At 40.7% G+C, this 25,282-nt stretch overlaps 3 protein-coding genes and 1 long non-coding RNA gene across 4 annotated transcripts; 2 read left to right on the forward strand and 2 right to left on the reverse strand.

The window, feature by feature from the left end:
- Positions 1-7,161: 7,161 nt before the first annotated feature.
- On the reverse strand, positions 7,162-9,623 carry LOC107156863 (histone H4). The gene has a single exon (XM_015503037.2). The coding sequence runs from the start codon at positions 9,146-9,148 to the stop codon at positions 8,837-8,839; it is 312 nt and encodes a 103-aa protein (XP_015358523.1). The 5' UTR covers positions 9,149-9,623; the 3' UTR covers positions 7,162-8,836.
- A 402-nt stretch (positions 9,624-10,025) lies between these two features.
- Positions 10,026-15,668, reverse strand: LOC125620285. The gene is made up of 3 exons (XR_007351904.1): positions 15,516-15,668; positions 10,275-10,281; positions 10,026-10,060 (listed from the first exon to the last, which is right to left on the reverse strand). It is a non-coding gene; the product is annotated as an uncharacterized LOC125620285 (long non-coding RNA).
- Positions 15,226-24,336, forward strand: LOC125620284 (histone H3). Its single transcript, XM_048814933.1, has 2 exons — positions 15,226-15,680; positions 24,321-24,336. The coding sequence occupies exon 1, from the start codon at positions 15,270-15,272 to the stop codon at positions 15,678-15,680; it is 411 nt and encodes a 136-aa protein (XP_048670890.1). The 5' UTR covers positions 15,226-15,269; the 3' UTR covers positions 24,321-24,336.
- Positions 16,569-17,286, forward strand: LOC107156862 (histone H2B type 2-F). The gene has a single exon (XM_015503036.2). The coding sequence runs from the start codon at positions 16,652-16,654 to the stop codon at positions 17,030-17,032; it is 381 nt and encodes a 126-aa protein (XP_015358522.1). The 5' UTR covers positions 16,569-16,651; the 3' UTR covers positions 17,033-17,286.
- Positions 24,337-25,282: the final 946 nt, after the last annotated feature.

Here is a 25,282-nt window from a genome sequence, read left to right on the forward strand (position 1 = left end):
GCTGCCCTTCCAGCGCCTGGTGCGCGAGATCGCGCAGGACTTCAAGACCGACCTGCGCTTCCAGAGCTCGGCCGTCATGGCGCTGCAGGAGGCCAGCGAGGCCTACCTGGTGGGGCTGTTCGAGGACACCAACCTGTGCGCCATCCACGCCAAGCGCGTCACCATCATGCCCAAGGACATCCAGCTGGCCCGCCGCATCCGCGGGGAGCGAGCTTAAGAAGGAAGGCGCTCACCCGGCTCGAGGTTCCATCGCATCCAAAGGCTCTTTTCAGAGCCACCCACGGCGGCACTCGGAAGGAGCTGCACCGCTCTTCCTCCGCTCTCCAGGCGGTGGTGTCGTCCTCCGGGGCGAGGGGGTGGGAGGGAAGGGAAGGGAAGGGGAAGGTCGCACAGCGGGCGAAGAGCCCTGCCAGCCTTACCGCACGCCCGGTTCATTTCTTGTGCGGCGCGCACCGCCCTAGGAGGGTCGCCTCTCCCGGGAACCCTCTTAGCAACAGGCAGCCTTCGGCGATAGTGTCGCCCAGGACGGGAGGAGGGGCACGAGCGACCTTATCCCGCGGTGGAGTCAGTAGGGGACGCTAGGGATTCGCGGTCCGCAGGGCCGGCTTGGGCTGGGCTGCCCTGGCCGTCGCCTGCGACCTCTCGGCCCCACCCGACCCGCCGGAAATGTCCTCCCTGTCCTCTGGGAAGTCGCCCCTAAGCTCTTTCCAGACTTATGCTCGCTGGAGTTGGGGAAACTGGTGATAAAAGCTACTTGTAAGCCAATACCGGATTAGCAATGTTTATGACCTAGCTCAAGTCACTTGTGAGGCTTACGTAACTGAAAGAGTCCCTGGCCGTGTCCACTAAACGATCTTAGTTCTGAAAGCTGACATGTATCTAAATTCTCTGGACTTGGTAATTCCATTAGTTGTTTTCTTCAGAGATATCTGATTACCCAATTTCAGGTTTTTAAGAGATTTACCAAGTGTAGAAGAGTAGTCCGAAACTCAAGTTTTTGTGAGATAAAATCGGCAGAACAGGGTACCCACGTAGGCTGGATTATTTCCTTGCCTTAGGAAAGGCTTCATCAGTCTTAGTGATGATTCCTGGACATTTGGGAAGTGGGAATCCACATCGTGGGGTGGGTATGAGGATGGGGGGCTGGCAGAATCCTCTCTACACAGGCCTCTTGCAGATAGCTGTGTAGGTCTTATGAGGGTATTTTAAAAATTAGCATATTCATGTTTTTTAAATAAGAGAAGTTTCAAGGTCCACTAGTGCCGCAGCCCGGCTGGCTGGGCAAAATAAGCGGAGGGTGACGAATAACTTGTGTACGTTGATACAGCAGGAGTAGGAGCCTTTTATTGCAGGACAGGAGCAGTATTTATACATTCCACACAGCTTATCTAATTAGCATAAACTAGATACATCAGTCAACCAATAAGGAATCTCCACACCTAATGGCTCGCTTTTGTTACTTTTCAAACCACTCCCTCTGGCATTTTGCCAGGCACCATCCAGACTTGTTTACGAACTTTAACATTCCCCTGACAAAATGCCAGGTGTTATTTTGACTTATTTACAGACTCTAACACACTAGTCTTGAATCCATCCACCTAGACATTAGCATGAAATTTCTTTTTAAGGTTTAAAGAGATGACACCTCTTCTTAACCTCCCTGTTATTTGCACCTGGAAGAAGCCAGGCCTTATATTTTTTCTTTTGCCTCAGAACAGTGGACATGTTAAAAGCAATCATCACAGAGACAGTGAGGTACAACAGGGGGGAGAAGAAACATCAGAGAAACATAATTTAGTAAAACCGCTATTTTTCTGACATGTCAGAAGGGGAGAGCAGTGTGAGGCCTCACTGTAGCTTTCTCTGAGATGAATTGGCACACGTGTGTGCTTCAGAATCACAGCAAGTTCTGCGTAGGACTACAGATAGGGTCTGTATTCTTGAATTTAAAGAAGTAGTCTTTCAAGGCTGGCTTGGGCACACCTTTGTACTCAGTGTCTCAGGAGTGGCTGAACAGACACTAGGAATGTCAGTGCCAGTCCTCTATGTCCTCTACCTGCCACCATGACGGCACTGCTTTAACTCATTGGTCTGGGCACCTCTCAAACTGGGACGTCTCACTGACTGAATCTCAAAGGAAAACAGTGGCATTGTTGATATGCAGTCAGGAATAGATTAATATTTTGTGTTCCTGTCATTGAAGGGATTCTTTCAAGTCTGCCTAAACAGATTGCAAAGTAGAGAAAGGGGTCGAGAAACAAGCTTGAGGACTTCACTGCTATGAATTGAGACCTGAGACCCACTGAGTTCAGAAAAAGCTTCCAAAGAGAAAAGTCTTGGATCCTGAGTTTCTTCATTGTAAAACAGGATAATATTTGCACCCACAGAATTGCAGTGAGGATAAAAAGGATGATTACAGTTTACATAAATGGCGTAGAACAGCTCCACATGTTTCAATAAATAGGTACTGATGGCATAATCAACATTGATGATATTAATATTGGTGACATCAATATGAATTAATATAAGTCTAAATTACCATCATGTCATGAAATAAAGGAATGACATAAAAACAATTGGTGTTGCCAGGTATGGTAGTAGACGCCTGTAATACCAGCAACTTGGAAGGCTGAAGCAGGAGGATCACAAGTTTGAGGCCAGCTTCAGCAATTTAGTGAGGCTCTAAGTCACTTAAGAAGACCCTGTCAATAAATAAAAATGGCTGGGGATGTGGCGCTAGTGGTTAAGCATCTCTGGGTTCAATTCCTGATACAAAATAAAAATTAATGATTTTTAAAATTGGTGAATACTTTTGAACATATGACCAGTCTCTTGTAGACCACATATAAGGAGATATAAGATATAAGGAGACCTGGTTTCCCAGGTGGCTTATAACTCATCTTTCACTCACTTTCTCTTGTTTGGCTTCACAATAACTCAGAGAGAGGAAGCCTTTTTTTAATTTTTATTTTTTTCATTCTGTTGACTAGAAGAAGAAATCAATGTGGCAAGGAAGAGAATGTGAATCATAAAGCTAAAAAGATGGCAGAGGTAGAACTTGAACCTGGGTCTTGTGATTTGCTTTTTAAAAATTTCATTTGACTAACTGCTTCAGAAAACTATATGTGCAAGAATTACAAATATTGTATATCTTATAGTAACTGATTTCTGCTGACTGAAAATTACAGCAAGATACATTTTATATTACTATATATTGCATATTCATACACACCTAAAATTGGAACAAGTTGTATGAAATGCTTTTATTTTTTCCTGCCACACTTTGATATTTTTAGTCCTATTCTGTTTAATGGGCCAAAAAAATGCTGACTCCCATCTTTTAAATAGATTTTCTCACCTGCTAATGGTTACAATTTGCAACTATAAACCACTGCACTAGAGAAAATTGCCAAGAACAAAGTGAAATCATCACTCAGATTAAAATTGTTTTGTTCAGTAGCAATTCCAGCATCTCTTCACCCTGGAAGACATATAAGTTTACAGAAATGGGAACCAGATCTTTGGCCGCTATGAGGAGAGGACATGTACTAATTGATGGCAAGCTGGTAAGTGCTGAAGAAGGACTGGATTATCTAGAGTTCAGAGGGAAACATCAATTTTGGAGCCCTTCTTATAAGAAAACTTTGGGGAAGTCTAGTGGAGGCAGAAAAACCAGAAAGATAAAAGAGAACTATGAGAGGTGAGAAGTCCACAAGCCAGGCCAAGACCAGTAATAAGAAATGAATTTTCAGTGGTGGGGACTTGGAGGCCAGCTTATTTAGAGTCTTGATGCTAAACCGGGAAGGGGATAGGTTTTACTCAGTAAGTAGTACAGGAGAAAGGATATAAACAGCAGGTGGATTATAGAAGAGAAAGCACAAAATCTAACATATACATTGAGATGGTCATAAAATTAACAGAGAAAGGCAAGTTAAAACAATAATGATATTTATACTAAATAGTGCAGCAAATATTAGAAAGTTTCATAATGCCAAGGGCTGGCCAAGACAGAGGACTTAGATGCTTGGCATCTTGCTTGTGGAACGTGTGTGAGGACAAGTGCATGAAGTACTGCAAATGTGGCAAACATTAAGGGCATCTGAGCGGCAAACCACTCCCGTGTGCTAGGCATGTGTGGCAGACCGCTTACCCCACAGGCGAAGTCCCTGCACTAGGTCCAAGGCCCACTCCTCGATTGGTCGCTGCAGGGACAGTTGGCCAGGACTTGTATTGGTGGCTGCCTGAGTAAATATACATGGTAACTGCACAATAAAATCAAACCTGCTTCCTGCTTGGACTCCAGAGGTCTTGATTAGCAACTCCGCAGCCACACTCTCCTCTGCCCTGTTCTGTGGACCTCCTCACTGGACGAGAGAGAGCCCACACAAATGTGGACTAGGGAAGTCATTCTGAAAGGCACCCTGGTACTTCTTAAGCCTGGAACCAGAAATTCAGCTACTGGGTATTTATCCAAAATAAATTCTCACACAGATTTATCAGAAAACATGAGAACAAGGGACCAGCCACAAAAAAGGAAAGGAAAACCTGATTTATTGCATGTTGAAGTTTGCCTGAACCTGGATGGGGCAAAGGGCGGAAAGGAGTTGTTGGAGCAAAAAGTAGTCAAAGATGACTCCAGACTCCCCTGTCTGAGTGACTGGGAAGAAGCCTGAGAAGGATGGGCAGTCTGGAAGGGGGAGTTGCTAAAGAGTTCAACTCGGGACACAAGGGATGGAACCATCAACTAGTAACTGCATAAGAAATAGTCCAAGGACAGGCCTCTGGGGAACAACCTGCACCACTTAGGGATCTGATGGTGACAGGAGGTAGAGAAGAGTTTTATCCTGAACCAGAGGAAAATTGGACCAGATGATTTCTTAGGTCCTTTTTATCAATATTTTATAGTTCTGTTAAATCCATATCACAAGTTTATTAATAGATTCTCATATCTTTGATTTGTAAACCTTAGACAAATATTTTAGTAAAAGTCAGATCATCAGGGTATATCAGAGAATGCTAAGTTATTTAACCCACATAAACATTAGTTTCTTCCTTTTTAAAATGGGGGTGATATTTACCTTGTGGTGTTTTGAGGCTCTGAATCAAGTCTGCTGGGATTCTGTTGGATTCTTCATAACAACTCTATGCATATTTATTCTAATCCTAACAGTCTAATGCTGCCACCCTGTTCATACCCCGTCTTCACCCAATTGTCTCCTTTGTTCTCTAAATTCTTAAGCTCTAGTGGCTCTCTCCCTCTCCCAGTGATTATGCAGCATGTAAGAATTAGACTGGGTAAACTAGGCAATAAATACATGCCCTTTGGTTTCTATGTCACTTCATGCCTCACCTCAATTTTTTCCACACAGATCTTTTCATTTGATCCTTAAATATTCCTATGAGAAAGGCAGGATTTCTCAGTAACATTAAAGATAAGAAAATTCAACTTTGGCAAAACAGATTTGTCATGATTTACATAATCCAGACAACAATCTGATTTTTTTTTTTTTGGGGGGGGGGAGATTATATTCAGGTTAATTATAAGAAAGTCAACAATTTAGAATGTTCAATGGAGACAGCAAAAACCACACCCATTAATCATTCATATATATATATATATATATTATATATCTGCATAAATGCCAGTTTAGTTTACTTCTTTTTTTTTTTTTTGGTTCAAGTAGAGTAATAAATACACTAGCTAGAATGTAAAGTAGAGAGTGAGAAATTTCAAGGGAATAAACTAAAAACAGTGAAAGATGACTCGGAGTTTCTATCTAGTCTGGGTGTCTGGGAGAATACTGCTGCTAGTCAGAGGAGAGAATCCAGAAAGGGAAAGTAAGACTTCAAACTGGAATAGTAAAATTTGATTAATAAGTGGAACATTCAAGTGCCACTATGACCACTGTAAAGGAGTTGTAGCTCAGTGGTAGAGCACTTGCCTTGCAAGTGTGAGGCACTGAGTTCAATCCTAGCACCACATAAAAACAAAGGCATTGAGTCAATCTACAACTAAAAAAATAAATAAAAGAAAGCAGTCCCACAGAAAGAACTCCATAATCATTTGTATGTGTATATTTTGGTGGAAATTCTGAATCCCCCCAGGAGGAAGGGAAAGAGCAGGCACAGGCTGGCTCACAGAGAGCACTCTGGTGGAAATTATTTTGTTAGCAAACCAAATACATTATACATAGATTTATGTTTCTGTTACAGATGATTAAAACATAGCACTATATTCCTGGCTATTACAGATGGTTAAGAAAAGAAAAAGCTAAAAAGTAAAAAGATGCATAATTGCATGTTCTGTATTTTGGCAATATTCAGGGGCTTGACACAGCTAACAGGATTCAGTCATGGCCATGTATCAGTTGTCATTAGTGGAACTGATAAGGTGGAAGCTGAGGTCACTATTAAAATTATTTTAAAGGTGTATAAAAAGATGTATAGTGGCTCAGGCATAGTGGTACATGCCCATAATCCAATCGATTTGGGAGGTTGAGGAAGGAGGAGTTATCAGCAACTTAATGAGACCCTGTCTCAAAATACCCACAGAAAAAGGACTGGGAATGTAGCTCAGCATTAAAGTGCCTTTTAAAAAAACTGGATGTTAGAGAAGAAAAAAAAAACTATTGATTATAAAATTCAATTCCGTATAATTGAAAGTATAAATCAGTAATAGTAAAACAAGCTCACTATTTTTTCATTCATACATCTTTTATGTGTTCTCCGAGTGTTTTGGCAAATAAGGCTATTTTACTTTAGCTCTCCTATAATGTTTTTTACTACATAAAATTTGTTAGGATCATCCACTTGCTTTTTCATCAAAGAAAGCAAAATTTAACATTAAACAAATTGGGACAACATTCAGACTCATGTTTTAAAGAAAAACTGCTAATGTATATCAAAATCACCTGGAATGCATAGCTTATTAAAACACAAATTACTCTGCCCCAGGGTTTTTCATTCAATAGTTGTGGGGTTGGGGCCAAGGATTTTGTATTTCTAAAGGTTCCCAGTTCACCTGTGTTGGTAAGTTAGAGACTATACTTTTTAAACCACTGACTTAAACAATAGACATGATTCTGCTCCCCTCCCCTTTTTTATTCTTTGATTTCTCTTCATAATGCTATTTACTATTTTAGAGCATCTTAGGATTTTACGTATTCATCTGCATTGCCTTTAAAGTAAAAAAAAAAACCACAGTGATGTTTGAAACAAATTCTATAAGTTAGTTATTGGTGGTGAGATTTTTTTATTGAACTCAAGGGCACTTAACCACTGAGCCACATCCCCAGCCCTATTTTGTATTGTATTTAGACACAGCGTCACTGAGTTGCTTAGTGCCTCAATTTTGCTGAGGCTGGCTTTGAACTCGAAATCCTCCTGCCTCAGCCTCTCAAGCCGCTGGGATTACAAGCATGCACCACTATGCCTGTGTGCACCCTGCTGTTGGTGAGATTCTAAAAGGAAAAGCAAGAACTCTTGATCATAGAAGCCTTTTATTTCTTAGCTGGAAAATGTTATTTTTGCCACTCCCTCCCCACCCATTTACTGTCTTCTCCAGTACAATGCCAGGCATTCTGCTTTTTTCAAAGATTGAATACCCCCCAACCCAACCACCATCATGTTCAAGCTTTCCCCAATTTGCCTGCACCAAGTGACTTCTATAGCATTAGGATTTCTATAGTTATTATTGTCTATATTCCTCATCATAGTGAATATATGCTTCTTGTACTACTAGACTTCTTATGTTATATAAGTATGTATATATTTATGTATTGTGTTATTTCTTTTTTCCCCTGTTAAGTTCCTGAAGGGCAAATCTTGTATCCCTTACTTTGCTGATATCTCCATTGTGAAGCACCATGTATTAAACGTAGTTAACCCTCAAGTGTTTGTTGCTAAGAGCAGCTAATAAAGTGATTATCTTTTGGGTTCTTACCGAATTCTCTAAATTACATACATAGGCTAATTTTTGTTGTAAAATCATAAGTCCATAATGCAAACACACACACACACACACACACACACAACCCAGAACTTTACATGCAAATGTTAATAGCTGCAATGTTCAATACAAATCAGGACAGTTTAGGACAAACGGGAAGTATAGAGAATGGCTTACTGTACTTTGCTCCACAGACACAATCATTTTTTGGTTTTGCTTTGTCAAAATTAAACTGCACTTTCTATATTGATGGTGAGCATGTTCCTGCAGATACCCCCATTCTAAGCTAAATAAAACAGGTTCTAACAAGTCACATGCCTGAGTTACCTGTTTAAGAGTGCTTTCAATAAGTTTGCTCAGCTTTCTGTATACCTTCAATGTCACAATAGAAATCAATTGTTTCATGTCATGTCACAAAAAAACTATACACAATGTGAACTAAAGGACCTGACCCCCTCCCTTTTTGTAAAGTGGTGGAAAATGAAGGCCCCAAAGATAGCTAAAGCTCACAGGCCAGCCTTGGACTAGAATCACAGGGTCGGTCCTACTCCCCACAGCCATAATAATCAGGATAGCGCCGAACCGAGATGACAAAACTACTTAAAAACTTCCAAAGTAGTGCTTAGGCCTAAAGCACAGCTCGATTCAGAAAAAAAATAGCATTCAAAAATACCCACAAATGGAAAGCCACTTGGCTATCAGCCGGGCCCTGGGGCTTCACTTTCTCCCCAGGCAACGGTACCTGCCTGTCAGTACAGATGGGGACCCACAGGATCACCTCCCGGCTTCATCGCCCGACACCCAAGTGCCCAACTCTTTGTGGAGTACGTGGTTGGCCCTAAGAAGGGCCTTTGGAGCTGGAGCGGAGGCGGCGGCGGCGGCGGCAGGTCACCCCCCAAAGCCGTAGAGGGTGCGGCCCTGGCGCTTGAGCGCGTAGACCACGTCCATGGCGGTGACTGTCTTGCGCTTGGCGTGCTCCGTGTAGGTGACAGCGTCGCGGATCACGTTCTCCAGGAACACCTTGAGCACGCCGCGGGTCTCCTCGTAGATGAGCCCGGAGATGCGCTTGACGCCGCCCCGCCGGGCCAGCCGCCGGATGGCGGGCTTGGTGATGCCCTGGATGTTGTCGCGCAGGACCTTGCGGTGGCGCTTGGCGCCGCCCTTGCCCAGGCCCTTGCCGCCCTTCCCTCTCCCAGACATGGCGGATGCGCCCCAGGACTGTCCTTGGGGGCCCCGGCCTGCGCGGTTATAGGAGAGCCGCGGACCAGATTGAAAACCGAAAGCGCGCCGGCGGGAAGATTCGAATCGTCCAGCTCTCCGGAGAGCTCGCGCTCTTTTGTTGTTCCTCTGTCCTCCGCCCTCTACCGGACCCTCCACTTTGGGGGTTTTATTTGTTGTTGTTGTTTAAACCGACATTCCGTAGCTCCCGGGAAAGAGCGGGTCCCAGCACCAAGCTTCCGGATTCCGCAGTCTTTAGGCTTCCTTTTTCTGTCTGGATTTCTGGAAGGCATTAAGTCGGGTTTAAGTGGAAAGATCTGGTGGGAGGAGACTGGAGGAAGAGCAGATGGGTTTCAGAGCTGAGAAGGGAAAAGGGCAGCGCCGGATTCCGTTTTAACCACAGTCCCACACCCTCTGGCTACACAAAACTGCAGCCAGGACGGTTCCAGAAACTTGGTGGACAAGACTCCAGGGCAGCGGCCTTGGGGATATGTGTGGAAGGACGAGGGGAGGGAGAAGGTCGCTGCATCAGTCTGTGCACTGTTTTGTTGGTGGAGGCACAATATTTCAATCCAACCAGGAATCAGGTCCTAGGAAAACTGGCCTTAGGATACTGCCAAGCCTTCTCTTGGGGGCTGGTGAACCCCAACGCACTGTCGTCCAAAGCTCTGCAGAGCATAGGAAAAGCAGAGGAGACTGAGAGGTAGTCTCCACACCCACCTCTACTTACAGATCCTCTGAATTCAACCCTAATTTTCAGCCAGTTTAGCATCCAAACTGTCCAGGTTGAGATACCCACCCCCTCACCCCGGGAGCTACCACAGTTTGCTGAATTCGGTTTTGCAAGGAGACTTGTGCTTTACCAGAAACTGCCCTAAGAAATTGATTGGAGTTCTTAGTTCATTACTATTGCCCTCTGTAGGACAATCCAGGAGAAAATGTTTTGGTTTCTGCACCATAAAGATCTTTTTTTTTTTTTTTCCCAAAAAATGTTTATGATTAACTTTTCTTATTAAAAGTCAGATGCTCTGTTTCCATCTCTTGGTTCTAACTACTTTCTATATTCTGATAAATCTTAGTGTTTTTGTTTGTTTGTTTGTTTTTTAACCAGACTTCTAGGCTCCAGACATATAGATTCAGTCATTTTAAGCCCAAAGCTGAAAATCTCCAAAAATCAGCATGTTTCAATTCAAAACCTCCAAGGTATGATTCTTAGGGGTTAAGGGGACTTATCCTCCTAATAATGGTGGTTCTTTTGTCCACTGAATGGATGTATCACTACATCCTTATGCCTATGTGCCTAATCAACACCCTAGTATTCACAATAGATCCCTTCTCCCTTGACTGCTTCTAGGCAGAGAAACTTGCTCTTTTCTGACCTGTTGGCATCTCCTACAGAACATCACATTATTTTACATCTCTTTTTATCTTTCATACTTCCCTCTTGACTTTGTGTTCCTTCCTGGAAGTGATTTTCATTTTCTCTTTGTAAACTGACATGTAGTTCAGTATTCAGTATAAGCTCAATAATCATTTATAGAATAAACAGTTCCTACATTTAATGACTTTTAAATATTAGTAAGAAAGACATTACCAAATTACAACATCATAAACATAAGCCATGGCTCACAGAAATGATAATTTTGGAGTCAAAAAGGGAAAGAACCCTAGTTAAAAGAAGAGATATGTGTATATTCCCTTTTGTAGGGGATAAGGATATGCTACTATAACAGGGGTTCACTTGATGCTTTGACTATATCCCTTGTGGCTTTGAAACTTACATTTTTTTTTCTTTTTACCAACCTCTTCTCCCTGATCATCTTTTCCCTGATCTTCTCCTTCCAGATCTCTCCTCCCTAATCTCAATTTCTCTGAATCACCTCTATAGAAGCCCCTTGTTCCTGATGATGGGCAGAATCACAGCGTTTGGGACAGGAGTCCCATGTGTTTCTTCTTTGCTAGCCAAGCAATAAACCTTTTTCCTTTTTCTTAAAATTGTGTCCTTGTTAATGGATTGGCATAGGGGACAAAGATTGACCTTTCGGCAACATGTACCCCCAAATTGCCACTTTGGCACGAGAATAATTTTGAGCTGAAGGCATTTTGAGTTCCTGAAATCCCTTATCTGTTTAAAAACAGAGCCTCCTGGGGTTGGGGTTATGGCTCAGCAGTAGAGTGCTCGCCTCATGCGTGCAAGGCCCTGGGTTCGATCTTTGGCACCACATAAAAATAAATAAGACACTGAGCTTTCTCTAACTCAGTTGTTGTAAGTTTTTCCCATGAGGCACTCTAATTTTCCAGAGATGAGGAGTTGGTGCCACACCCAAACAGGCATTGTCACAGGAATACAATGTGGTGTCCTTTACTCTCCTAAATGCTATTTATCTTTCTAAAAAGTCATTTGCTTTTCCCTAAGTGTCCTTTCTCTCCTCTCCCTTTCGATTATTAAGTACACAAACCCCAAATTCTAACCACCCTTTTGAGTTACCCATCTTGGGGTACTGCTTTGTGTATGTTCAATAATTCAAAACATTTGTCTTTCTTTTATTGATCTCTTTTGTTATGCAGTCAGTTCCAACTAAGAACCTGTGGGGAGTTGGAGAAAAATATTATTCTTCCCCCACAATTTTAATAAAAAATATAGTACTCAAAATATATGGTTCTTAACCTCTCTCCAATATGTAGCTTACATATCATAAGGATGGCTGGTGGAATTAAATCTCTATATTTATATAGCTTTGAAATATTGTGTGAAAACAATACTTGATTCTAAAAAAAATTTACTTGATTTTACTATATTCCAGTAGGGTATGTTATGTAATCATAAATATAAATTCTAAGCTGTTCAATATGATCAGTCAATGTTAAGGACCAGTAGAATGGAGAATGTCGGTGAATTTCTATCTAATGGCAGTACATTGAAGGAGTGAGTTTATTTCAGAGTGGAATAAAGAAAGAAGCTTAAAATCCTACGGTTTCGCAGTTTGGTCCAGGGCTGAAGGTCCGTCAAGATGAAAGCAAATCAGGCATGAGGACTGACCGACCCACAAACCTGAGATTCAAATGGTCTTGGAATGCTTATAACCCTGGAGGCACACGAAGACCAACACCAAACATAAACTGTCTTCTCTTACCACCTATTTAACTGAGTCCTTTACCTTTGTATTAAAAATAAATAGGTATAGTCAAAACATTGCATTCCTAATAATAACAATTATTATTTTCGCTTGCTTATTTCCTGTATAGAAAGTTTGGGGTTGTGGCTCAGTGGTGGAACGCTTGCCTAGCACGCGTGAGCCACTGGGTCCGATTCTCAGCACCCCATATAAATAAGTAAATAAAATAGAGGTCCATTAACGACTAATAAAATTTTAAAAAAAAGTTTAAGCTGTCAGGGACTAGAAGGAAATTCTCCTTCAAAGATTAGCCTGACAGCCCCCTGGGAGACATCCTGCCTGGGAGGCATCCTGCAGCTACCTATCTCCCTGAGACATCCTGCGGCCACCTATCTTCCTGAAACCTATCTTCCTGAAACATCCTGCGGTTATCTCACCTTGTGCAGACATCCAGCAACTGCCGATAAGAGAGCTTCCCCATCCCCAGCATATAAATACCCCTGTGTGAACAATAAAAGTTTGCAGCTTGATCAGAACTCTTGTCTTGCTGTCACCTTTCGTGTCTCTTGTCCCTTCATTCCTCCCCATCTAGGTTCGCTGCCCACGTTGATGTGTCCTGCCGGACGGGACATTAAGCTTCTCATGTCTCCTTCCCACCTCCCAATACAACCCATGCTAAGAACAATATAACTCAAGTTCTTAGCCTTCAAACTACAGGCCTTCATGATTTCTGATGAAAGTTGGGCATGGTGGCATATACCTGTAATTCCTAGTGACTGGGAACACAGAGGGAGGAATATTGCAAGTTCAAGGCCAGACTGGGCCTAGACCTTGTCCCTAAAAAAAAAAAAACAAAAAAACAAAACAAAAAACAAAGGCTGGGGATGTAGATCAGTGGTAGAGTGTCCCTGGATGTAATCCCCAATAATGGATATCTGATGAAAGAAACTTCAGAAATTTCAGAAAGAGAAATATCCTCTCTCTCCCACAGCTGAAGAAAAGCAGAGGTTCATCTTCATCATAAACCTCTACTGATAAAAACAGAACTTTCATAGGAATATCACTCTAGTGTCCAATATGGGGAGTAGGTGAAATTGAACTGATATGTATCTGAATTCTGCATTGAAGGTGATTTCTAAGGTAACAATTACATCAGAGATATCTGTATTCTGAGAAATGTTAACTATGGCTTTTGCAAATTCATGATTCTGATTCTGATTGTTTTGTTTAATTTGTTGCCTTAGAATTTATAAAGTGATTTTTTTTTTTGAGAAGTAGAAGTAGAAATTCTTATAAGTTTGCTTTTTAGAAAAGTTAAACCAGAGGAAGACTTGAAATTTTCTTATTCTCTCTGTTATAAAAGCCAGGCACAGTGGTGCGCGCCTGTTATCCCAGCAGCTCAGGAGGCTGAGACAGGAAGACTGCAAGTTCAAAGCCAGCCTCAGCAAAAGTGAAGTGCTAAACAACTCACTGAGACCCTGACTCTAAATAAAATACAACATAGGGCTAGGGATGTGGCTCAGTGGTTGAGTGCCCCTGAGTTTAATCCCCAGTAACCAGCTCCCTCACCCCCCCCCCAAAAAAAAATTGAAATAAATTCCATGACTCTTGGATTCTGTATTTCAAAATAGTTCCCTCTTATCCTCATGCAATCAAACCATACAATGTTTCTTAAAGGTCTCCATTGAACTCTGTTATTTCACAGAGTTGGGTTAAGTAATACATATACATAGAAGGACTTTTAAACACAGAGTAGTGCTCACTATATGAAAGTCATTACAAAACCACCACAGGAATAACATTTATCCACGTCAGTCACACTTTTGTATGTTTTGTATTTTAGATCTTCCTAAGAGGTTGCTACCTATGAAGGGTTCTTGAAGAGATTAAGCTAACAAGTTTTTACATTGTGTGAAATGTTCACTTAAAATCACTTCCATTTGACTTTGATATCATTAAGGAGAAGATAATTCATACTGACCATTAAGGTAAGTTTTAAGCCTCTTGGGCCTGCTTTTGTTATTAGGTTTGAGCTCTTGTAAGGTTTGTGTGTAATGGTTTTTCAATAAAACAAGCGATTAAAAGTATTATCTAAACTTTTACCTTATCCATAGAGATCTTTATGCATTGTTTTATGACACGCACTTTCCAGGAACAATTTAAGGCCTATGAAATGACTAAAGGGCAAAGAATCTTCACTGTCCTTGTAGAAAATACAGAAAATATTAAACTTTTAAGGATTAGGAAACATTTTATCTTTATTGAAGAAAATAGCAACTCAGTAGTCAATGAATAATTTATGTGCTTTGAAACTTCATTTAACTTGTCATCTGGCTGATAAGGACTTGACTATTAGAAACTATTGTAAAGGAGAAACTCCTGTCTGGTCTCATCCATCTTTGACCAATAAGCGGTTCATCTGCAGGACCTAATCGGCCTTTGATGTGGAGGTGAGGAGACAGAATCTCCAGGAGGTAAAAAATAAAGGAAGGCGGAAGTTTTAACAGAACGTTGGTCAGCATACTGAAGATAAAACAGGGCTTTGGTCGAGTTTAAGTCAGGTAAATGTAATTTTTCATTCTTTCCACTACATAGTGTTTTGTTAAGCTTCCATCACGATACAATGCATCTAAACTGCTGAGCACAGTAACAAACGCTAAATAAATGTCATAGAAGGAGAGTTCCTGTAACAGGCAACTTGAAACTAGCTGAAACCTGTTAAAATATACAGTGAGCAAATACTTTATAAATTATTGTTACAAAGTTACATCAACTGAAAGGAAAGGTTTTTACAAAGATATTCGTGGTCCACAAATTGTAGAGAAAGGGGGAAAGAATGAGGGAATAGTCTCAGTAAGCGGGATCGAGTTCTAGCCAATGAGACCACAAGTCTAGAGATTCCTCTCCTCCTGCCCAATCAAGGCGCGGCTTCGTCTATAAGTAAGACCGCCTTCGCTGGCTCCTCGCTCCTCCCAAACCCGCGAAGCATGGCCCGTACGAAGCAGACCGCGCGCAAGTCCACTGGTGGCAAGGCCCCGCGGAAGCAGCTGGCCACCAAGGCGGCCCGCAAGAGCGCGCCGGCCACCGGCGGCGTCAAGAAGCCCCACCGCTACCGGCCCGGCACCGTGGCGCTGCGCGAGATCCGGCGCTACCAGAAGTCCACCGAGCTGCTGATCCGCAAGCTGCCCTTCCAGCGGCTGGTGCGCGAGATCGCGCAGGACTTCAAGACCGACCTGCGCTTCCAGAGCTCGGCTGTCATGGCGCTGCAGGAGGCCAGCGAGGCCTACCTGGTGGGGCTGTTCGAGGACACCAACCTGTGCGCCATCCACGCCAAGCGCGTCACCATCATGCCCAAGGACATCCAGCTGGCCCGCCGCATCCGCGGGGAGCGGGCTTAAGTCCTGTGCTGAGCAGTCCGCACAAAGGCTCTTTTCAGAGCCACCTACCTCTCAGTAAGAGCAGCTGCACCCGCTCTCCGCAGTCTGCGCTCTGCCTAAACACTCAAGTCAGGAACGCCCCAGCGGGGCATGGAGGAATCCGACACTCTAATCTGGTCGCTTAGCTACAGGAGAGTTCATCTGGTTCTTGGGCTGGCCTAGCTTTCCCTATCCGTGAGGGAACGTCTTCGGCGCGAAAGCCAGGGGTGCGCGGAGCCCTGTGTTAGTATTGAGGCCCAGGCCGGGAAGAGATGCTGTAAAATTCAAGATTTGTCTTGCATTTAGAAATTACATGAAGCTATAGTTTGTAATGTGATCCATTGTTACACAATATAACCCGAAGAGCAGTTAAAAACGGAAGTGGGTCCCTGCCGGTCTTTAAAAATAAGAGTTGAGGATCGTTAAAGAAAAACCAAGTATATAAAGAAAGACGGCAAAATTAAGGGGCTGCAGCTGGGGTTGTGGCTCAGTGGTAGAGCACTTACCTCGCTTGTAGGAGGCACCGGGTTCGAACCTTAGAACACATAAGAACAAAGATACTGTGTCCATCTACAACTAAAAGTAAGGGGCAGTTAACTTTACCTAGTGCTTTAAAAATTCCTTCTAGAAATCCACGGTTTAGTGGGGGGGGGGGGAACCAAACAAGTGGAGCTACCGCTGTACGTAATTCACTGGTTAATTTGAAATGGAATATTTTGATTGGCTAATAAGACTTTGGTTCTAATGACCACTAAGGAAGCGCAACCAGAATCTGTTATTTACATGGACTCCGCCCCTCTATGACGACACTCTTGTAAATTAACCAATAAAAAACGCAGTGTCGTGGAGTCTTCATTTGCATACGGGCTCTATAAGTAGCGCGTAACCGGCTGGTTCTGTTGTAGTCGGCGATTACCTCTTCCCGAGTGCGTTGGTTCTTCCCGAGGAAAAAAATGCCGGACCCAGCGAAATCTGCCCCCGCTCCCAAGAAGGGGTCGAAGAAGGCTGTCACGAAAGTGCAGAAGAAGGACGGCAAGAAGCGCAAGCGCAGCCGCAAGGAGAGCTACTCCGTTTACGTGTACAAGGTGCTGAAGCAGGTCCACCCCGACACCGGCATCTCGTCCAAGGCCATGGGCATCATGAACTCGTTCGTCAACGACATCTTCGAGCGCATCGCCGGCGAAGCGTCCCGCCTGGCGCACTACAACAAGCGCTCGACCATCACGTCGCGGGAGATCCAGACGGCCGTGCGCCTGCTGCTGCCCGGGGAGCTGGCCAAGCACGCCGTGTCCGAGGGCACCAAGGCGGTCACCAAGTACACCAGCTCCAAGTAAGGGTACACAAGGAATGCGACACAACAACTGCTTTACCCCAAAGGCTCTTTTCAGAGCCACTTCAGTAATCAGAAAATGGCTGTAAACACAATGGGGCCGTTAGCCTTTGTTAGGTATGATGTGACCGTGGTCACGAGTGCATTTGTAGTTTTGGGATTAGGAAGCCTGAAACTGCCAGTGTTGCTGTCTTATCAGGAAATCCCTACCGAGTCCTTGATGGAACCTTTGTAATAAAAGAATCCTTTGGAGGCAGAGAAATGGGCAATGTCTCTTCTGTCTTCAGATACGTGTTAAGACGCGTTTGGGGGGCTTCTTTAGCTCGGGCGACTGATCCCTAGCATTTTTAAGTAATGATCGAGTTGGGTTTTATCTTTATGTACAGGTGGGAAGTTGTCAGTTCTTGAACTCCCTACTTAACTGTTGCACAGTGGTTCAACCTATTGGCAATATCAGGAGATAAACTTATATTTCATGATGTGAGAAGGGTGCTATTGGCATTTAATGGGAAGCAGCCAGCACTGATGCTGTGCATAATGCACAGGACAGCCCCCCACTACAAAGCATTACCTGATTCATAATGCTGATTCCTGTGCAGAGACTGAGACCCAATGGCCCAAAGACTTGTCGTGCTATCCCTGGACCCACACCTATGTTATTGCTCTTTACTTGAAAGGTGAACATTCCATAGGCTTACTCTGTTTCCAGGTCATTTTCCACAGGAAAACTTTCAGGGCAAGAACCCTGTTCTGGTTTCTGTTAAACAGAACAGGACAAAACAAAAACTTATGATTGTAAGAACTGTGGAATTGCTTCCTGAAATTGCTTGCCTCTGGTGAAGTTTGCTGCTTTCAGTCAGGTTGGATGTGGGGAGGTGGTTTTCAGTGTTCTCAGGTGTGTGTATTTTAATACATTTTGAAGGTATCTCCTTGGCCCACAAGTTGGCATCAAATGTTAAAATCACGCTGTGTGTGTGTGTGTGTGTGTGTGTGTGTGTGTGTGTTTTGTTTCTGTTGTTTTGCACAGTATTGGAGATCAAAACCAGCGTTTCTGTCTGGGCAAGTAGTCTACCACTAAGCTACATTCCCCAGTCCACTAGTATTTTGAGAAAGAATTTGAGAATGAGAAGGGATTTATGGTACACAAAAGGGCATGGTTAGTATGTAGAATGAATCTCTGAAGACTAAAAACTTGCATAATTCAAAACATCCTGACAAAAGCTAGTGGATTTTTTTTTTCCTTACCAAATAAATACAATAGGAAAACTTCACAATTTACTGAAACAGGCTTTGATATTAAGCCATTCTTGGTAAGTCCTTCTCAGGACAATTCTGTACTTACTGTGAATTTTGTAATTTTATAATTTAGTTCAAATTTACATCTAATTAAAAGTGGTAGAGTGCTTGCCAAGTATGCATGAGGCACTGATTTCCGATCCTCAACACCACATAAAAATAAATGTATTGTGCCCGCCTACAACTAAAAGTATACATATATTTAATTTTTTTAAAATAAAATGAAGGTGTGTTCATCTACAACTAAAAAAAATTTTTTTTAAGTTGCATAAAGTGTGCCACATATGACTTCTTTCACTGCAAATTTTAGATTCTCACTTGAGAATTCCCTGTCCTTTTTCTGATGACTTCCAGACAAGAGGCCAGGGAAAGATCTCTTCAGAACCAATGAAGATTAAATTCTATCAGCCTCTGTAATGGTGAGAGTAGCCCAAGGTAATTTAACTAATTACAGGAACTTAGTGGTGAATTCACCAATCACTGGGGCTTCTTAATTTATTTGGGTCTCATAGTTTTCTGTGAAATGCAGAGATTTATAATTCTTGATCTTAAGCTTCCTTCTAATATAATCCACTTGGCATAGTGGCTGGAACATGGTAAATGTTTCATCAGTGTTGCTCTCAGGATGAACATCTATCTCAGATAATATATCTATGGAAGTGTATTTCATCTAGTTTGGCAAGTCTTCTTACTCAAGACTCATAGTTGACAGGAGAAAGGTATAATGATTAACTTGCATACCTATCGACCATAGAATAGGTCATATAAGGAAACCACCTTGTTTTCTTAACTCTTTTCCCTGCTACATTATGAAAAATTGAACGATTTTGTTTCTCTAAGCTTTAAACTTGATAGCTTTTTTCTGAGTCTTTTTAAGTTTTGAAATCTGATTTTCATATTAGGTATTAGATAAAAATTATTCTTAAGTGACCTTCTTCCCACCACTCTGCTGAAACAGCAAGTATGTGTAGAGAAGAATACAATTTTAGCAGGAGAGTTAACCAAGGTAAAACTTTAATTCCAATCTTCAGCCTAGAGAAAAAAAAGGTAAGAAAAAAATTTTCATTTGTCTAAGGAACGTTTATTTCATGTTGTTTGTTTATGATTGTGGGGATGTGTTTTGGAGGGAAAGAGGCATAATTGAGAAATCATTCTGGATTAATTATGCAAATCTTTTTGGAGTAGAGTTTTAAAAATTTTAAAAGCAAAGGAAATAAATAAACAAAAACTATGAATATTTTTCCTGACATAAGAAAATAATATATGAATTATAAGCATTGACTGAGTCAATGATTGAGCTGATAGATGGAAATATAGACCTTTACAACATAGAGATATCAAAGTAAGTATATTTGAAGACTCTTCCTAGCGTTATGGAAGGATGAATGTATTCCTAAAAATTTGGGGGCATGATGTTTAATGTTTAAATGTATAATGTTTTAGTAAAAAGCTCAGGCTTTTGAAGCTGGTATACAGCCTGGCTCTTCTCTCTCAGTTGTATGACAGGGCATGTTTCTTAATCTGTGTTTCCTCAACTTAAAATTGGGAGCAATAGTAGTGCTTACTGCACAATGTTTGGGGAAGGATAAATGAGTAATTATATATAACAATGCTAATATTTGACAGTTAATAAGCATTTCAATAGTGGTAGTTGAGATTGGCAGTAAGGAAGTTTTACTTAACTCCATGCAAGTTTCTCATCTCTAACACACAAGTGAATATGACTACTAATTCAATAAAATGTACTGAAGATGTCACATTCTTCCCATCTGTTATGGTTTGGACATGAGGAGTCCCCCAGAAAGCTCCCATGTTAATGCAGGAATATTCAGAGGTGAAATGGTTAGACTGTGAGAGCTGTGACCTAATCAGTCCATCCTACTGACTGGGTGGACTACAGGCAGGGTGGGTCATGGCTGGAGGAGGTAGGTCACTGGGAGCGTGCCTTGGAAGGGTTGCTCTTCCCTCTGGTCCCTTTCCCTTGCTCTCTCTGCTTCCTTACATGAGGTAGACAGCACTCCACCACTCCTTTCTGCCGTGATGTTCTGCCGCACTGTGGGCCCAGAGAAACTGGCTTGGTTGATGATGGGCTAAACCTCTGAAACCATTAGCCAAAATAAACTTTTGCTCCTCTAAGTTGTTCTTGTCAGGTATTTTGGTTAACCACACCATCTTTCACTCTAAATTCCTAGAAATGATAGAAAATTGACATAAATGATGGCAGATATAGTATTCAAGTGAAGAGTACTGCAGAAGATATGAGTGGACCAAGGAATGATCCACACTATTTGGAACAAACATACCAGGAACAAGAGTTGGTCTTGGGACAACTGATAGGACGACCGTTTGAAGAACAACAGGTAAGGTTTATCATGTCTATTCCCTCCTATCCTGGGGACTATAATAAGCCACAGAAGTGTTCGGTTCCATCAGTGAGTGTGGTCAAACTTGGTTCAGAGAGACAGAAGAATGCATCAGGTTACTGGGAGTTATCATCATGAAAAGACTTGCTTTTGGAAACTTGCAATATTATGTGCCATCCTTTACACACATGTACATTTCAGCACAAGAATCCCCCATACAAAGATGTGCACATAACCAAGAGTCATCATAAATTTTAAGAGAAATATCCTCTCACCCTCAGTTGAAGAAAAGCAGAAGTTTTTTTTCGCATCATAAACCTGCCTCTAATAAGAGAGTAAATTGAGAACTTTGAAGGGAATATAGCTCTACTGTTCAATATAGAGTCTAAATAAAATTAAGCTAACATGGATCTGAATTATGTTATTAAATCAGAGACATTAAAGAGTAAAACTCAAACAGTTAACACAAGAGAGCTCAAAATAAGTGTATTTAATACCCTCAGATATAGGAGAAGATAAATATAAGAAAAATTAACTAAAGATCTTAGAAATCTAAAATTTGGTTATTGAAAAAAACAAAAATAAAAACTTAGAGCCAAATCCAGAATTGAATTCCATATCTACACTCCTCCATAGATGAGGAAAAAAATTAAAGATCAAGTCAGAAATTGCACCTTCATATAAAAAGTTACAAAGATGAAAAATATAAAGGAAAAGTTAGTTGACATGAAAAAATAATTCCAGATATCTCCAAATTCATCCAATAGAATAATTTGATAAGTAAGGAATTGAGAAAACTTAAGAAATAAAATACAGATATACTAAGTAAGATTTGGTGATTGTAGACTGCACAACTTCAGAATACCAATTAAATTATAATCTCTGCCAATGGTGTCCCCTATCATTTCCTTGACAACCAAAGTCAAGGAAATAAGGGAAGAAAAGGAGGATATTTCACAGGATCTAAATTCATAGACATACATCTTCCTCATTAAATTCTGAGGACACAAGTATAAAATGAAAATGAATCTTATTTAGATACATGGTAATAAAATTTCAGAACAAAAAGTTAAAAGAGAAAGGTCTAAAGACAACAGGTATATTTGGGCAGTACTGGATATAAGACAATGAAGCATTACCTTTTAAAAAAGGGGGGGTGGATTTTGAAACAACTTTTATATCTAGTCAACTATTGTTTTGGTATGAGAGACTTTTCAGACCATCTTTGAGAGAATTACTAGAATTGTTGTCTGATAAGTTTTTGTTTGTTTTTTTTTTTGCATCATGGGGGATTCAACTCAGGATCTTATTCATGTGAAGCAAGCACTCTACCACTGAGCCACATCTCTACCCCTCCAGTAAGAATATTTAAAAGATTCCAAGAAATGCTGTATACTAGAATCAAAGGTGACCATGTACCTAACAAAACATATTGCTATTAGATTCCTTAAGAAATTAAGAAAACCTGGTATTTAAATTCCAGATGACATTAACATGGGAAGTGCTGGAAAAAACAAGAGTGAAAAAAGAAATAAAGCAAGCAAAGTAGAAGGATAGAGGCATTATTACTATGGAATTTTAAAAAAGTAGATTAGATAGATCTACATATATATGGCAATAGAAGAAAGTTATTTCATAATCATAAAAATTGTAATCCATTAAGGATTAAATGATCATGAATTGTTTTCTTTTTTAAAAAATTTTTCAACCTTTTTTTAAAAATTTTTTTCAACCTTTTTAATGGACATAGTACTTTATTTTATTATTTATTTTTATGTGGTACTGAGGATAGAACCCAGTGCTTCATATGTGTGAGGCAAGTGCTCTGTCACTGAGCCACAACCCCAGCCTGAATTGTTTGCTTTTTAACACATGTACACACACACACACACACACACACACACACACACATCTACTCACACAATGTGCATATAAGGACTTTATTATTCTATTTGGAGATAGGGTCTAGCCAAGTTGCTCAGGGTCTCGCTAATTTTCCAAGGCTGACCTCAAATTTGTACTCCTGCCTGAGCCTTCAGAGTAGAAGGGATTTCAGGTGTGCACTACTATCCTGGCTACAAGGATTTTTGTTTTTCGTGTGTGTGTGTGTGTGTGTGTGTGTGTTTTGGTACTGGGGGTTGAACTCAGGGGCACTCCACCGCTGAGCCACATCCCCAGCCCTATTTTGTATTTTATTTTAGCGACAGGGTCTTACTAAGTTGCTCAGTGTCTTGCTTTTGCTGAGGCTGGCTTTGAACACGAGATCCTCTTGCTTCAGCCTCCAGTACCAAACCTCTGGGATTACAAGCATACACCACCACACCCGGCCTACAAGGATTTTTTTAGGTCAACAATCACAGTAATTAATTTTAATACAGTCCTCAGGAATTGACAGATAAACATGGTCAATGAGATTAACCATAATTATACATACTACGTGATTTTGTTTTAAAAATGGGAAAGTTACATTATTTTCAGATTTCATGGTATAATAACAAAAACTGACCATGAGCAAGAGGGCAAATTAAATCTCAATGCATTTTGAAAATCTGAAACCATACCAGGGTATATATTCACTGATTATAAAGCAATAAAACAAATAAGCATATTCTCCTGAATCTATACTCTTAAAAGAAAGCATATAGGTTAAGAGGATTTAAAAAAATAGATACTTTTTATAAGTAACAATCTGTATGATAGAAGAAATTCATAGTTTTGGAATGCATTTAAGAGAAAATAAGAACTATTTAAAATGGATTAAAGGCTGAGGCCAAAGGATTGAAGGTTCAAAGCCAGCCTCAGCAACTTAGCCTTGCCCTAAGCAACTTAGCAAGACCTTGTCTCAAAATAAAAAATGTTTAAGAAGTGGGGAGGGGGACTGGGGATGTGACTTAGTGGTTAAGTGCCCCTGGGTTCAATCCCTGATTTAAAAAAAAAAAAAAGGGCTGGGGTTGTGGCTCAGAGGTAGAGCGCTCACCTAGCATGTGTGGGGCACAGGGTTTGATCCTCAGCACCACATAAAAATAGAGATATTGTATCCACCTACAATTAAAAAATAAATATAAAAAAACTAACAAGAATTAAACTAATAAAGGAACAATAGGAAAACATGAGGGTAGAAGGAATAAATTTAAATAAAAGCAGAATCAATGGGGGTAGATCATACTTCCCTATTCCATCAAGATTAATCAATAAAACCAAAGGCTGTTCTCAGAAAAATAAAGCATTCTTTAGTAAATTTAACATTCAAAGAGAAAAGGCACATAAAAAGTAACATTAAATATAGAAGAAATTAAAAATGATATGAATTCTGCTTTTAGATAGGGTCTGAATTGCTGAGGCTGACCTCCTGCCTTAGCTTCCTGAGTAACTGGGATTATATGTGTACCTGGCTATATATGTGTATTTTTTATGTGAATTTATTTGCAAATGTAAGCAAAATTTTAACTTTTTCCTACAAATTAGCACAGTTGCTCCTAGAAAAACAAACACATAAATTAACAATAATTATTAGAGAAACTAAAAAGATAATCAAAGATCTACCCTTAATATAGGCCCAGACCTTATTTTCTCTTAAATGCATTTAAAACTATGAGGGGAGAGAATGTATTAGGTAAATTAAAAGATCTGCAGATCTTTTTTTTTTTTTGTTGGGGAAGGGGGTGAAGATTGATGTCTTACTTCTCCACTGATATTGTAAAGTAATGACAGCAACAGGAAGGTTAAGTGAAATAATCCATGTAAGGCAAATAATTAAGGGATTGAAAAAATAAGGTTTAATTGTTATTACATACATAATATAGATTTCACAGAAGGAGCAAAGATAAGAAGTTGCAACTCAAGAAACTAGTAAGTAAAATGTTAAGGTTTGAATTCTAGCTGGGGGTGATGGTACACACCTATAATTCCAGCAGCTCTGGAGGCTGAGGCAGAAGGATCATGAGTTCCAAGCCAGCCTTGGCAATTTAATGGGGCTCTAAGTGAGACCCTGTCTCCAAGGTAAAGTACAAAAAAGGGCTGGGAATGTGGCTCTGTGGTTAAATGTCCCTGGGTTCAATCCTTTGTTTTTAAAAAAAAAAAAAAAAATGAATTCTAGTATATTATAATCAAAGCTTGTGAAATTTTAAGATGTGGTTGAATTAAAGTTAGAAAATGATTATTTTCCAAAAGAAGTGTGGTATTTGTAAACCTGTTTATGTAAATGCCTGTTTCTTCTACTTAAGGTCTTTCTCTGCCCTTCTAGAAATGGACTTCAGAGTCACAGCTGGGTTAGGATAAGTGCTGTTTCACTGGAGACCTTCATTGCTTCCTTGAAATTAAATTGTATTCTTAGCAAATACCACATTTGGGGAATTTTATTTTTCCAGAAGGCCTGAATCAATTATTTCTAGCTTTTCTTAGAGATTTTCCTTGTTCATTAATTCCCATATCATGTCATGCAATCTTTCCCTTTAACATATGCACCCTCTCCACAATTTATACTTTTTTATTCTTTTTAAGTCTTAAGGGTAAGGAGTAGTATGTGCTTAAAGTAATATGGAAATGAAAAAAAAAAAACACAAAAAACAGGCTGAAAGATGAGTTTCTTACCCTTC

Source organism: Marmota marmota, unplaced genomic scaffold (genome assembly GCF_001458135.2).
Source record: "Marmota marmota marmota unplaced genomic scaffold, marMar, whole genome shotgun sequence".
NCBI lineage: Eukaryota > Metazoa > Chordata > Mammalia > Rodentia > Sciuridae > Marmota > Marmota marmota.